Source organism: Octodon degus, unplaced genomic scaffold (genome assembly GCF_000260255.1).
Source record: "Octodon degus isolate 3935 unplaced genomic scaffold, OctDeg1.0 scaffold00070, whole genome shotgun sequence".
NCBI lineage: Eukaryota > Metazoa > Chordata > Mammalia > Rodentia > Octodontidae > Octodon > Octodon degus.
The window spans coordinates 11,489,763-11,503,817 of record NW_004524646.1 but is presented as its reverse complement, the minus strand read 5'-3'; the positions used below and the strand labels follow the sequence as shown (position 1 = coordinate 11,503,817).

The 14,055-nt window shown below is 53.2% G+C and overlaps 1 protein-coding gene across 1 annotated transcript in view; it reads right to left on the bottom strand.

The window, feature by feature from the left end:
* LOC101583670 (cholesterol 24-hydroxylase) overlaps nucleotides 1–14,055 on the bottom strand; it is a 24,478-nt gene extending 10,423 nt beyond the window's left edge. Inside the window, exons 1-5 of the mRNA XM_004635186.2 lie at nucleotides 13,830–14,055; nucleotides 8,355–8,435; nucleotides 7,736–7,817; nucleotides 2,946–3,019; nucleotides 2,467–2,553 (exon numbers count right to left, since the gene is read on the bottom strand). Coding sequence (XP_004635243.1) covers nucleotides 2,467–2,553; nucleotides 2,946–3,019; nucleotides 7,736–7,817; nucleotides 8,355–8,435; nucleotides 13,830–13,948 — 443 coding nt within the window. The 5' untranslated portion in view covers nucleotides 13,949–14,055. The remainder of the gene's footprint in view (nucleotides 1–2,466; nucleotides 2,554–2,945; nucleotides 3,020–7,735; nucleotides 7,818–8,354; nucleotides 8,436–13,829) is intronic.

The window sequence follows — 14,055 nt, the reverse complement described above, 5'->3', positions numbered from 1 at the left end:
CTCTCTCTCTCTCTCTCTCAAATAAATAAAAATAAAAAAAAAATTAAAAAAAAAAATAAATAAATATCAGGAAAAGCAGTAAAAGTGGTTATACTAAGAGGCGTCCCTTACAATCCCCAAATTTAAGAGAAATCGTGTAGTATTCCCATAGCAGCTAAATGTAAACTATTAAATATAAAAACAAAATAAATTACTAAAAGCTCGAGCCCCTTGATTGAGTAGGGAGTTGACAGGCAGAAATCTAACAAGCATGGAAAAAGGGGCTGTGGTTTGGAGCTTTGACAAGCTTTGCTCTGACTGACAGACCGTCCAATGCCATTCATTCTGGAAGTGTAGCCGGGCGTAGGAGCCTCCCATTGGACAGTGACTGAATTTACTACCAACCATCACTTTAATGACTGTGTTATCCAGGGATGGTAGCGCACACCTGTGATCCCAGCACTGTGGGGCCTTGAAGCAGGAAAGTCACAAGTTGGAGCCCAGCCTGAGCAACTTAGTGAGACACTGTCTCAAAATAAAAAGATAAGAGCTAGGAGAGTTTGATGAGAAGGGCCTGCTCAAACCCAAGTCTCACATATTAGCAAAGCTTGGCCTATGGTGCATCCGTGACATTATAAAACTGCACAAAATGATAATTCTTCACAGTAACATTTAATTAAGTAAAAATCTTCTAAAATTCGGAAGCTGCACGAAATTAGGCTTGAGTAGTTTGTGGGAAAAAATTGCAATAGAATTTTAAGCTATCAGATCTGCTTTTTACCCCCATACACACATCCACAGGCTGATACAGCATTTGGATATTTCTCTAAGGCGAGGCAGTCACGCCATAAGCAACAGAGGATCTGTCCTCTCCTTCATAATTCAGGGGATCGAAATTGTTGTCTTAGCCAACAACAAGGCAACCCGCATTATGTCAGGACAATATAGAAATCACAGTGTGGGCCAGCTGGCCACTGAGCGCTGAACGCAATACCAAGAAGGGGCCGGCACGGGGCGTGGCAGCTCATGCCTGTGACCTCAGCTCTCAGGGGCGGAGGCAGGAGCACTGCCACAAGCTCAAGACCACTCTGCACTACTTAGGAGCCTCTGTCTCAAAAAGCCAAACGAGTGAAGACAAAAGGCGAACTGTCCTGGGAGGAAGAGGTTAAAGGGCAAGGGAGTGAGTGGAACTCATGATGTCCCCACCTCAACCTTGGACAAGGAAAAGTAGCTACGTGTGTGCAAAAGATGACCCTGAAAAGTGGGTTAGGTGTCAGTTTTAGGTTGATATTTTTCTCCCCATACTGATTAGGAGGAAATTGCAGTCATGTAGTAGTGCCCGCAGGAAAGGCACACGCAGTACCTGGCGGTGGAGCCATGATGCCTCTTAGCTTATTCTCAAACAAATTTATATGAAACTATGTAAATAGACATACAAATCAGAGGAAGAGGTAAAGGTATTTATGTACATGCATAAAAAAGAAATTATAAAGCAGGTAATGATTTTACCAGTAAACTATAAGTGGAATCTAAATAAAAGATATAAGAAGTCCCTTAAACTAATATGGCAAATTTTCTATAAATTTGAAATTTTATTAAAGTAAAAGTTTAAGCTCTGCTTAAACTATTAAGCAGAGCTGTCCTATTATACAGGTATGTAGCCCAAAGAAATGGAAAAAGCACCCACGTAGAAATGTTTACAGCAGCCCCATTTATAACAGCCAAAAAGTAGAGATGACCCCAGTGATCATTAACGGAAGAATAAAAAACGGATGTGCAGTGTCCACACAATGGAATATTATTCAGCAATAAAAAGGAACAACACTGATTTGGATGGGCCATGAAGGAAGTGAGTTATGAAAGGATTATTTTAAGTGAAAGAAACCTGCCCGGAAAGGCCACATACTGCAGGACTTCACTTGTAGGAAATGCCAAGCACAAGAATGCCAGGGACAGAAAGTAAATGCCCCCCCTTGGCCACCTGGGGGGGGAGAGGGGGTGAGGCACTGGAGAGGAACTGGTTTGGGAATAATGAAAATGCCCTCAAATTTGGGGGTGGTGGCTCCCCAAGTTCACAGGTAAACAACTGAAAGCCACTGGATCGTCCAGTCCAAGTGGCTGGGTTACTTGAAATGTGAATTCTGTTGGAATAAAACAGTTAATGACCCGGAGCGGTGGCGCACACCCATGGCCCCAGCACTCCGGGAAGCTGAGGCAGGAGGATCACAGGTTCCGGTCCAGTTTGCGCAAACAGAGAGACTTAGGCCCTGGTTCAAATTTTAAAATTTAAAAAAGGGCTGGGAATGCAGCCCAGTGCGGCACAATTCTCAGGGACCGAGAGCCCGGGGCCTCCAGCCAGCGGCCGCTGACCCGGTGCTCCGGGTGCACAGAGCCCTCTGCTCCCGTCTGCTCTCAGCTGCGCTGGGCTGAGCCAGGTCCCCGTAGGCCACGCCCCACCACAGCGGCCGGCCAGGCCCACGAGCTCACCTCCGGCTGAAAGCCAGGTCCATGACTTTGCGCTGCTTGTGCCACCGCTCATAGTCGCATTCGGACACCAAGCCCTGGCCGAAAAGCCTGCAGGAGACAGGGAAGTCATGTGAGGAAGGGGGTGAGAGCAGGCGTCCTGCGGGGCTCAGCTCCGGGGTGGCGGGTCCCGGAACCTGACTGCAAATGTGCTGACTGTCCCGGGTCAGACACACTGACATGGAAGACACGGAGAGTGTCTGTCACTCGTGACAATTGTGCCATGCACAGGTAAATAAATCACGCACAGGGGTGCACACAGCGTTCTACATCTATTAACAGTGAGTGAAGAAGAGTGGGGATCTGTGCTTCAGACTCGGCAGCCCCCACCCCGCTGCCCCTCAGGGGGTGGGGAGCAGGGAAGTGACAAGGACAACAGCAGGGTGTGGGTCGTCTGTCCCATGCCTGCCCCCACCCGCTCCCAGAGCCATCCTGCTCCTCACCTCTCTCCGAACACGGTCTGGAGGGCACGGTACATCTTGGAGTCCTTGTTATACTTGGTTGACATCAGGAACTTCTAGACATCCCCCCAAAAAAAAAACAACGTGAGCTTGGGGCCCACAAGAGCCACGCGGGGCTCCTGCGAAAGGCGCCTGGGAGCTGCTGCATGTCTCACGTGACCCTGGCATCAGGTCCAGCAACCCGTGGGGACAAGGAGAAGTGGCCAGGTGATTTGTCTCTGGCCACACAGTGCTGCCAGGGAAGTGGGAATGATGGGCATGGGCCCAGCATCATGAGCCCTGGCCAGCTGTGGAGGTCGAGAGAGACTCCAGGGGTTCAGCACCCCTGCTCCCCACTTGCTAACTCTGCTCCCTGCTGAGTTGGACACCTCCCCGCCCCTCAGTATCCTGACCTGATGGGACAGAGGTTTCAAGAGTGTCTGCCTACTTAGGCTGTTGTGAGCAGTAAATTCATTCCTCCTGAAAAGCCTGGCACACAGCAGGTGCTCAATAAACGCCAGGTGCCAATGCGCACCTTGTACGCAGCTCACTCGGTGCCCAGACAGCCCTAAAGCATGTGACCTGCCATTATGCAAGCAGAGGAAAAGGGTTCCAAACTGGCCCCAAGCTGGCCTCATTGTGCAGACACAGGATTTGGAGCTGGGGAGGAGAAAGAAGCCCGTGTCCCGGGTTGAGGGACGCAGGACCCATGGGACGCTGAGCCGGGTCCTGGTGGCCCAGGGTGGCAGTCGGGGACTCCTGTGCCATGACCCAGGGCTGCTGGATTCTGTGAGCTCTGCTCCTGGATCTAACTCTGATGTTTCAGCTGAGAGGAAATCGAGGTAGCCACAGCCAGGCTGCTCCCAAACACTAGTCTACCACCAAGCTGTGCCATCAGTCGGGCACCTGGAGAATGCACAGCGGCGAATGCCACCTCCATGTACTGGGCAGACTGAGCTCCATGCAGCCCACCCAGCTGAAGAAGGAACTGTGTCCCCAAAGCCTGCTGCCCAGCAGCTGGGACCCGGGCCCACTATGCTGAGCTTTGGGGTGCAAGACACCCAGGAACCACCTGCTCTTGCCCTTTCCTCTGGTCACCCTACCGACAGCTCTCTGCTACCCCAAGGCAGGCCTGGCTGAGGTCTCTCCTCCTGCCACCCCAGCAGAAAAATGGGGCAGAAAGGAACAGAATGTCTGCTTTCAGACACCATTTTCAGACAAGCAGCGCAGAGCTGTGAACCAAAAGGAGGAGAAAGAAAGGAAGGCATGAGGTGTGACCTAGGCCTAGCCCAGTTTTCTGCCCAGAGGCAATTCAGGACAGTGTCTCAAACAGAGAGACCCAGATATGGTACAGCAAGGCAGGGAGCTGGCCACAGAGACCCAAGTCCAGGAAGGCAAGAACCGAGAGGCTGTGCAGAGACTGGCCAGGCCCTGGGGCATGGGACAAGCACCCAGTGGACACACAGCGGTGACACCATGGGACAGGAGCAGGACTCCTGGGGCAAGAGAGGATCACTGGGCCACAAGGGCTGCACACTCCTTGGGTCTCGCAGGGCCAGAACTGCCCAAGTCCCCATGGGGCAGAGGAGACAAACTCCAGGTACAAAGCTTCAGCAGAGGGCCACTCCCCGGAGGGGACACACTTGTGCTGAGGTCAAGTCTCTCCTCTGAACTCAGTCGGCAGACACCTGAAAGCACACCTGGAAAGGACCTCACTGACCACCCCCAAAATGAAGGCCAACGCTCTTAGAAACAAATACAACAACATCATCTTTTTTGAACCTTTGAGATGGGGTCCTCACCTCATAGCCCAGGCTGGCCTTGTGCTCCTGGATGCCGGTGACCTCCCACCTCATCTGCCAAGTAGCTGGTACAACAGATGCTCAAGGGCACACCCAGTACTTTAAACAGAGTCTACTGTTCAACAGTATAAATTTCCCAATGCCCAGGATCCAACAACAACAAAACACTAGATAGGCCAAACAGGAAAATCTGACCTATAATTAGACTTGGAAATAATACAAGTGATAGACATGGCATATGATTTTTCAGATATCTTGTACAAATGTTATAAATGTGTCCAAGGAACCCACACACCCAAGAAGCTCAAAGAATCCCAAATAGAATTAGCATAAAGCAAAGCACCTCAAGGCAAAACATGGGCCAGCCACATAGCTGGGAAGTTGTGTGCTGGTACACACCTTCCCAGCGCTTGGGAAGCTGAAAACAGGAGGAGCATTAGGAGTCTGATATGTAGTGAGACCCTGTAGACCCTGAGCTAAATACGTAAAAATAAAAAAAGACAGAACATAATTCAACTGAAAATAGTGATAAAAAGGAACTCATAAGAGTAGAAAAAAATGGGATGGTATTTCCCATGTGTTGTTAGTAGATTGAAGTTGATATTATAGACCCTAGGACAAGGGAGGGAGAAGGAGGACAGAAGGAAGGGAGGGAGGAAAGGAGGGAGGGAAGGAAAGGAAAAAAGAAAGATAGAGGGCCGGCCAAATAGCTCAGTGGATTAAAGCACTTGCTTAGGCAGATGCAGGGGCCAGGGGTTCGATCCCTGGGCCTGCTGTGCTGGCCCCACCCCCAGGGTGCACTGAGATAGCTATTGAGACTTGGCATGGTGGCACGCATCTGTAATCCCAGCGCTTGAGAAGCTGTAAACGGGTGGATCACTATGAGTCCGATCTACATAGTGATACCCTGTTGACCCTGTAGACCCTGTACTAAATACAAAAAAAATTAAAAATAAAAATAAATGAGAAAGGTAGAAAAGGGAGAGAAAGAGAAAAAGGAAGGAAAAAAGGAAGGAAGGAAGGAAGGAAGGAAGGAAGGAAGGAAGGAAGGAAGGAAGGAAGGAAAACAGGACATGACACAGTAAGTCCCTAACTTAAGAGTTCTCAAAATTGTTCATAAGTGGGATTCATTTGTAAGCCAACAAAATAAGTCTTATGCAATACACCTGTGAAAGTTCACGCTCAAATTTCATAAATTGGGGAGGCTTATTGTGGATTTAAACATACCTATAAAAATAACCACATTAAATGTAAATGATCGCCCAAGCATCCTGTTTAAAGACAGAGACTGTCACACTGCTGAAAGCAGCAAGACCCAACTGCATGCTACCTACAAGAAACCTACCTTAGAAAGAGAAACACAACAAGGCTAGAAGTAAAGTCATGAAGCTGGGGCGGCTGTATTAAAGGAGAGATTCTCCGGGGCGAAGAATCTGACAAGGACAAAGAGGGACTCTCCTAGAATAAAGCTGTTGGCCAGCCATGGTGACCTGGAGATGCTAAGTGAGAGCCACCTCCCAGAACTCCAAACTGCACCATGTGCAACGGACAGTAAGTAGGAATGGTGTGTCCACGGCTCTGGTAGGAGGATGGCCGTGAGTTCAAAGCCAGCTTGGATTACATAGTAAGGTCTTATCTCCAAAACCAAAACAATATTAACACCTGACAAGGCATTACAAGGGAAAAAGCCCTTAACAATCTATCAGCCAAGTGATCCCAGCTGGATGTAAAAGATGCTATCAAATGCAAGACTTCTCTAAACTCAACTTGCAACGTGACCACCACATGAACACAGATCTTTCTCATGAAGTGGCCCCGAAGCCACCGAGCATGAGGCTTGGCCGACTGCCGTCAAAGCTCGGAAATCATGTCTGTGAAGCTGAACTTTCTTAGGAAATCACTCGTGACCTTCTGTTAAGAAATGTGACACCAAAATGTTCGGTGGCAGGGAGATAGCTCAGCGGCATAAGCACCTGCCTGGCAAGCTCAAGGTCCTGAGTTCGAACAACAACAAAAAAACCCCTCAAAAAACAAACAAAATATTCGGGCCCTGTCCTGGTGTGTGCTGGGCGCTGCGTCTGCGGCAGGGGTGAGCTCTGTAGTGGAGGCTGCAGATCCACCCCCAGGACTGCAAAGCCAGTGACAAGGACAAGAACAAGCCCCCTGCCCCTGCCCTGAGTCGTATTTGATCCCTTTTAGTGCTATCACAGCCACCCACTCTGTGTCCCCTGGGACAGTAATGACACATTCCATAGAGCAGCCGCCGTGTGCCAGGCATGGGCTGTAGGGCTCACGCACATCACTTCATGCCCATCCCATGTGAGATGGCCTGGCCTCTGTCTTACAGACGAGAAAGCCCAGAGCCATGACAAACTCATCCCAGGTCCCACAGTCAGTTGGTAGCAGAGCCTGGATTAGACTGCAAAGCCAGCGAAAGGTGCCCCTTCTCAGCCCCTGGGTGGCACACCTTCTGGCTTCCTTAGCTCTAAATGGGGACTAACAAGAGCTCCTGCCAGGCATGGTGGAGCACATCTGTGATCCCAGCACTCTGAGGGCTGAGGCAGGAGGAGCACTGTGAATTCAAGGACAGCCTGGGCTGTACAGTGAGTTCAGAGCCAGCCCAAACTACATAGCAAGACCCTGTCTCCGAGAAAAGACACTTTGTGATGAACCCATTCATATTTAATTCTTAGAATCTCAGCAAGAGGGTCCTTTCCATCTCACAGATAGAGTGGCCAAGCCCAAAGTGGGTGAGCTACGCGGCTGGTGAGCCACACTCTCCACCCAAGCAGGGACAGCAAAGCCCAACCCCACCCCACCCCAAATGACAATGCTTGCAGGCCAGAGAAATGCCACCCACCCCTTTCAGATCCCTGGGGGGGGGGGCTCAAGTGCACCTTTTCTGGAACATTCCTCACAGTCCCAGGCCACTTCCTGTCATTACCCCTGGGAAAGGAGGGGCCCCGCCAGGGAAACTGCTCAGCTTCCTACCTTGACTGATTCGGGGCTCGTAACAATGACTGAGGTTTTGTGGAAGACGTTGACCCGCACCACAGGTCCATATTTCTTAGCCCTGCAAACCAAAATGACCCAAAGGGGGTGTCAATCAGCCAAGAGGTGGGTGCCATCAGCCTGGCCAGTGGGTCCTCAGTGTGGGCCACAGGAGGACCCTGGCTAGGACAAGGTCCCAGCAGGCCTCAGGACAAAGCTGACTCACATGCTCCACCCGGCCTCAGTTTCCACATCCATGAGACAGGGTTGAGACCCCTGTCCTTTCATTCCCTTAAGAGTATCCATGTGATTAAACAATATTGTCCTTGGAACTGTGTTGAAAAAGCATAAACTGCCACCCCCAACAATGACCACACTTTAGTAACACCTCCTCACCCAGTTTACAGATGAGGAAACTGAGGCTCTGAGGGCTTCTGATGGCTGCGATAAGTCCCTTGGTCAGTGAGTAGCAGGCGGTGGCTTCCACCCTGCCCCATGTCCCTCCACACCGGTAGGGACCACAGGCTGGGATATGACAGGGTCAGGGAAGGGCTGGACTGGGTGGGTGAGCTTCCCCCAAGGGGAAGGACGAGGGTGCAGGTGACAAGTTGGAACCTACCACTCCAAAAACATATCTTGGAGCACTCGACCACCAACCTCATCCTTTTTCCAAAAGTAGGGAAGGTGTCCTAGAAAGAAACTAGAAGAAACAAGAAACTTGAGGCCCGCCATAGCCTGCGTTAGAGCGCGCCCCGCCCCCACATTCCCACAGCAGACGGAGGACTGAGGCACAGGTAAGAACTGGCCCTGGCCTGGGGCCACCGGTGGCAACGCAGATTGGACTCAAAACCTGGGTCTGCCTGGCACCGAAGCCCTCATCAGAGAGCAGATGCTTCTGCTTCTCCTGGGCCACTCGGCCAGCGGTCCAAGTAGACACAGGAGGGACAGTGACATTGTGCAGAGCTCCTGGGCCTCCAAGGCACACAGGGGGTCGGGGCCCAGGCCAGAGGCCTCCTCTTAGCCTGGGTCACCTTTTCACTTACAAATAATGAACCCAATTTGAGGTGGGGCAGGCCGCGAAGCCAGGTCACCTGCCCCCAAGTGTGCGCCTTGTACCAAGGGCTGTGAAATCTCACAGGGGGACTCTTTATGCAAGCAGGTTGTGATCCCATGCCCTGCACCCGGCCTGTTGGGGGTGCCGTGAAGGGCATTTCAAGGTGCGCGCCACTTCCTGTCTCCTGTAAGGTGTTATTCCAGCCCTGCTCCGCACAGCGTCCTGAATGCTGACAACAGAATTGCAACTCGAGCTTTCTGGGTCACAGCAATCAGAGTCTCCCCAGGAGAGGTAGAGAGTAGAAAAGCAAGCGAGTGAATAAATAAAATGCCAGAGAGAAAAACGCATAGAGTGCTGGCGGGAGGTGTGGGGGTGACCACTCCACACAGGCAGGGGCGCCCTTCCAAGAAGGGCCCTATGTAGGAGCAAGACTTGCCTGCAGGAGGGCTCTGGGGGCTGCAGGTGCAAAGGCCCTGAGGCAGCGTGTGCCTGGGCAGCGAGCAGCCCACGTGGGCACCGAGACTGGGTGTAGGGTCATGCAGGGCACAGGAGCTCCTGTCCAGACCTCTGGGAAGTTAGCACAGCAGGGAAGGGAAGAGCTGCTGCCTTGGGTGAGGGGCACAAGATGTGTCAAGGATGAAGGGGGCCTGGGTCCTGGCATGGCAATGACCCAAGAGTTGTTCACTGGGCAGAGGGTGTTGTGGCACTGGCCAATGCCCCAGGTTCTGGCTCTGCTCAAAGGGAGCACAGGCTGGAAGTCCTGGAAGACAGACGCACCCCTATGCAGCCAGTACCCCACCCGGGCTGGGGTAGCTCAGCTCTGCTGGCCCCCAGGGCTGCTAGGACAACTGTGCCTCGGCTTCCCCAGAGATACCTTCCTCTTCTGGCTTTCTTCTCTCCTTTTCTATTCCCTCCCACCCTGTGCACCCCTTCACTTCTTGCACCTTGTTTCTGTCTCACGATTGGCTTTGGGAGGAAGAACCAGGCGTGAGTAGGTGAAACCAGGAGCTTGGGTTTGGACCCTGTAGGTCTGTGGTGTCCACTTAACCCTTTACAGCAACAGGGAGCAGACAGGAAGTCTGGGGCACAGGAGGCAGTGAGTGCTAGTCCAGTGGGGACAGGTGGCCTTGGCCAGGGGTGAAATTCAATAGAGAGATACAAACCGTTCCTTCTGGTTCCTGCAAAGGACACTGGTGAGAAGATGAGGGCAGGTGCAAAAAGCTAGCAGTAAACTGGCTGGGACTTGTAGCACACAGAAAAGACAGCATGGGCCACCAAGGACAGGTCAGGCACAAAGGGACAGCGGAGGGGACGGAAGCACAGGGGCTGCTCGAGAAGGAAGCCAAGGAGAGAGCAAGACAGGGAACCCGCTCTGCCACTGGGACAAGGAGGCGAGGCCGGAAGTTGGGTTCAGCCACATGGTGGTCACTGGAGCAGAGCAGCTTCACTCGGGCCTCCAGCCCGTTGAGTGCCGGGTTCAAGAGAGAAAAACTGAGCAGGGGTGGAGGGAAGAGCAGAGGACTGCAGAGAAGGCGGGAGGCTGCCTGCTGCTATGAATCCTGGCTCCGGCACACAGAATTAGCTAGCTGGCTCAGCGTCACGCCCCGAAGCTCAGATTTGAGCATTGGAGCCAACCTGGACCCTGCCTGCCTCTCCAGAGCCTCCACCTTGACTCTTGGGGTCCACAGCCCCCTGGGAAGGAAAGCGGAGGGGTGGGGGGAGGCAGGGACTCCGTGCCAGGCAGGAAAGGGAACTGAGAACCATTCCTTCCTGTTCCTGCAGGGGGCGCTAGTGAGAAGACAGGGGCGCTTGCTAGAAATAAGCAGATAAGGCTGGGTAGGACTTGTCCCTCAGCACTAGGCGCACAGGGAAGGGACGGAAGCCCACTGGACAGGCCCGGGAAAGAAACTGGACATGGCAGTCGGAGGCTAGTTCAGGGAGGGAGGGCAGAGAAGACAGCCCACACTCGGCGACACTCCTGTCCTCTAACTTGTGGGGGCCAGGGTTTCCTATGGAAGGAGAAAGCGTGGGGCAGTAACTTCAGCAGAGGGGATCTGCAGGGCCCGCTGCAGGCCACCCAAAGGAGAAAGCGCCTGCATAGTGGCTGAGGTGTGGGCCACCCACCAGGAGACTAAGGGCCACACTGCACATGCCACAGGAATCCAGTGGATGCCCCATAGGACAGAGCCAGCAGTGCCCTTGGCCCCAGGTTGCAACCAACCTGCTCCTTGCTGAACAGACCCCATCCCTGAAGAGTTGGAGGGACAACCAACACAGTCTGGGAGTTAGGGCAAGAGGAACAAAACAAGGAGGGGGGAGAGGGAGGGAGGGAGGGAGGGAGGGAGGGAGGGAGGGAGAGAGAGAGAGAGAGAGAGAGAGAGAGAGAGAGAGAGAGAGAGAGAGATCTTTCCCAGTCAGGCTGACACCCATTGTATGGACTGGGACAGTGAAGACTGCTGAGGAGTGTCAGAGCAGTGTCAGAGAGAGAGAGAGAGAGAGATCTTTCCCAGTCAGGCTGACACCCATTGTATGGACTGGGACAGTGAAGACTGCTGAGGAGTGTCAGAGCAGTGTCAGGGAAATGGAGAGGCAGGGGGTTTGTGTGGGGTAGACATGTGGAGTCTAAGGTTTCGCCTTGTGCAGTGGAAGGTCATAAGAGCAGAGGGAAGGGACACCAGGGAGGGCATCCTGGAGGAGAGGGCTTCCTATAGAATCTGGAGGCTGGGGGTGGGAGCGGAACACCCCTGAGACACCAAGGGACAAATGCCAGTGCCGGGGACTTATTACACCGCTTCTTGCCAGCCTCGGGGTGCTAATCACGGTTTGGGCATCCGGGCTTTTAATGCCAAAGCAGCTGGTTTGTGCTAGAAGAGCTTCCAGAGCTTTCCCTTGCTGTTTGATATTTGACCACCAACCAAGTTTTAATCCAAAGTCTTTTTACAAACTCATTGTTCAGTTCACCTCCCTAGAATAAAGAGCCCAACTGTGATTCTAATCAGCCTCCTGCCTCTCCTCTACCCACCCCCACAGACCTAAGGTCACAAGCAGCATCTGCGGGGCAGAGATGGGGAAACTCCAGCCATGAAAAGGGAAAAATATGGACGCATGCTGCTGCACAGATGGGTCCTGAAGTGTTGTGCTAAGTGAAAGAACCAAACGGCCATATAACATGGGACTGCAAGTCTGTGAGATGTCCAGGGGACAGGGGTGGAACCCATGGCGACAGGTTTCAGAGTAGTTCTCCAGCTGTGGGTGTGGGGTGAGGAGAGGTGGCCAGTGGGTCTGAGTTTCCTCACAGAATGCTGGAGCCTTCTGGAATTTGCAGGAATGGTTGTATAACTTGGTGACTCTATTTTAAAAACCTCAAAATTGGACACTTTAAAAGGGTAAATGTTGCAACCTACAAACTACAGCTTGACTTTCAGGAAAGATGGAGGGAAAGGGGACTGACTGAGTTTCTTTTTCAGACAGACCTGACCAGGTGTGCAATCCTGGAAGCTCTTGGGTTTATGAGGAGGCCTAGGAACAACAAAACTCATAAGGGAAGGAACTGAACCCATTCAGTTTCAACCTGTGGTGAGAGATTTGAAACCAGAAAGGGTGAGAAGGTACCTGGAAAAGCCCCTGGGAGGGTCCAGGTGCTTTGGATTCCTGCCATGTATGGTCCAGGTGCTGCTGTGCTAGAGCCAAGGATACAGCAGGGGATGAGAGAGAGACAGGGCCCGTGGGGAGACAGACACTTCACAAAAGGTTGCACAAATAATCACCATTTTAAGGTGAAGGAAAATTTACTCAATGACTTCAGTAGGGATTTATAAAGTGAATATAATATGTTCAGGAGGTGAGCAAGAGGACTCTGAGCCATCTTCTAGGCAAGGGATAAGGTATCTTGGGGTGACCCCAGGGTAGTAGAGGCCCCAGGGAGGGTGGAAATCCTGCTGGAGACCTCCCAGAAGTACCAGCCACAGGCATCATCACCAACCCCATTTAGCAGGAGCCCAGGCTTCTAAACTCAGCTCCTCTAGCTTGGGCTGGAAATGGACACCTTCTAGAATGTTCATGACTGAGATCTTAAAAAGCGTGTCTAATATGTTGTTTATTCATTCATTCAACAGATATTTATTGAGTAGCTGCAATATGCCAGGCACTTGGAATCCTTGAGCCCAACAGAGCGTCCCTGCCCTCCGGGGCTCACACTCTAAAGCAGAAGACACAGGCAACAGGTGCAGAGACAGGCAACAGGTGAGCACAAGGTGACTTCGGGGTGGGCCGCCCCAGAGGAGCTCAGGGCTGGAGGGCTGGGAGGCCAATTTAACGTGAGCAAAGGAAGAAGCTGCCGTTTAAGGATTGGGAAAGGGGAATGCGGACAAGGTGGCAGCGGTGGAAGGCAGAGGACAGAAGGAGGGGAATCTTAGAGGTCCAGCTCTGAAAATCAGCGGGGGGGCGGGGGGGGGGGCTGCTGGCCCTGCCGATGGACTTAATTTGAAACTGGGTTTTCTAGCTCCAAAGTGACCAGAAGCCCTCCGCGCAAGGACCTGAATGCCACATCTAATCTAACCTGGAGGGGGCGCTGGATAGAGTCCAAGATCGGACTGGAAGGGCTGAGGCGACACATGGGGCACCCCAGGACAGACACAAGACAGACACACCGGAACGCGACCTGGTAGGGCACTCTGCACTTTGACCAGCCGGCCCTGTCTGCATCCCAAAGTTAAGAGCACCCACTTTTGAGTCAGGCAGACCCGGGTTGGAATCCGGGCTCACCGACCGCGTGACCTTGGACAGGTGACTTCGCCTCCGCGCGCCTCAGTTTCCCGGTCTGAACGATGGGGTGACAATAGCGCCTACCTGACAGGGCTGTCACTGTCGTCGCGGCTGCGGGGCCCAGCCAGGCAGCTGCGGTGGCGGTGAGTAATCGCTGCTAAGAATAGTGAGCGCCCCCGGCCCCGGGCACGCGGGCGCCGAGTCGAGGCCGCTCCTGGTCCCCGTGGTCCCCACCCCGGCCCGACGTCCCGCGGCCCCCTCCCCACCCCCGCTCACCTGGACCGCGGCGGCCCGGGGATGTGCTCGTAGCGGCTGCGAGCGCGGTGCACGAAGGTGCAGCAGAGGCCGAAGGCGAGCAGCACGGCGCTGCCAAGCAGCAGCAGCCCGGGGCTCATGGCTCTTGGTCAGGCCCGGCCGGGGTCGGCGCCGGGAGCCGAGGGGGCGGGAGGCCGCGAGCCGACTTAGCTGTCAGAGCCGCGAGCAGCCTGGGCCCCAGGCCCCG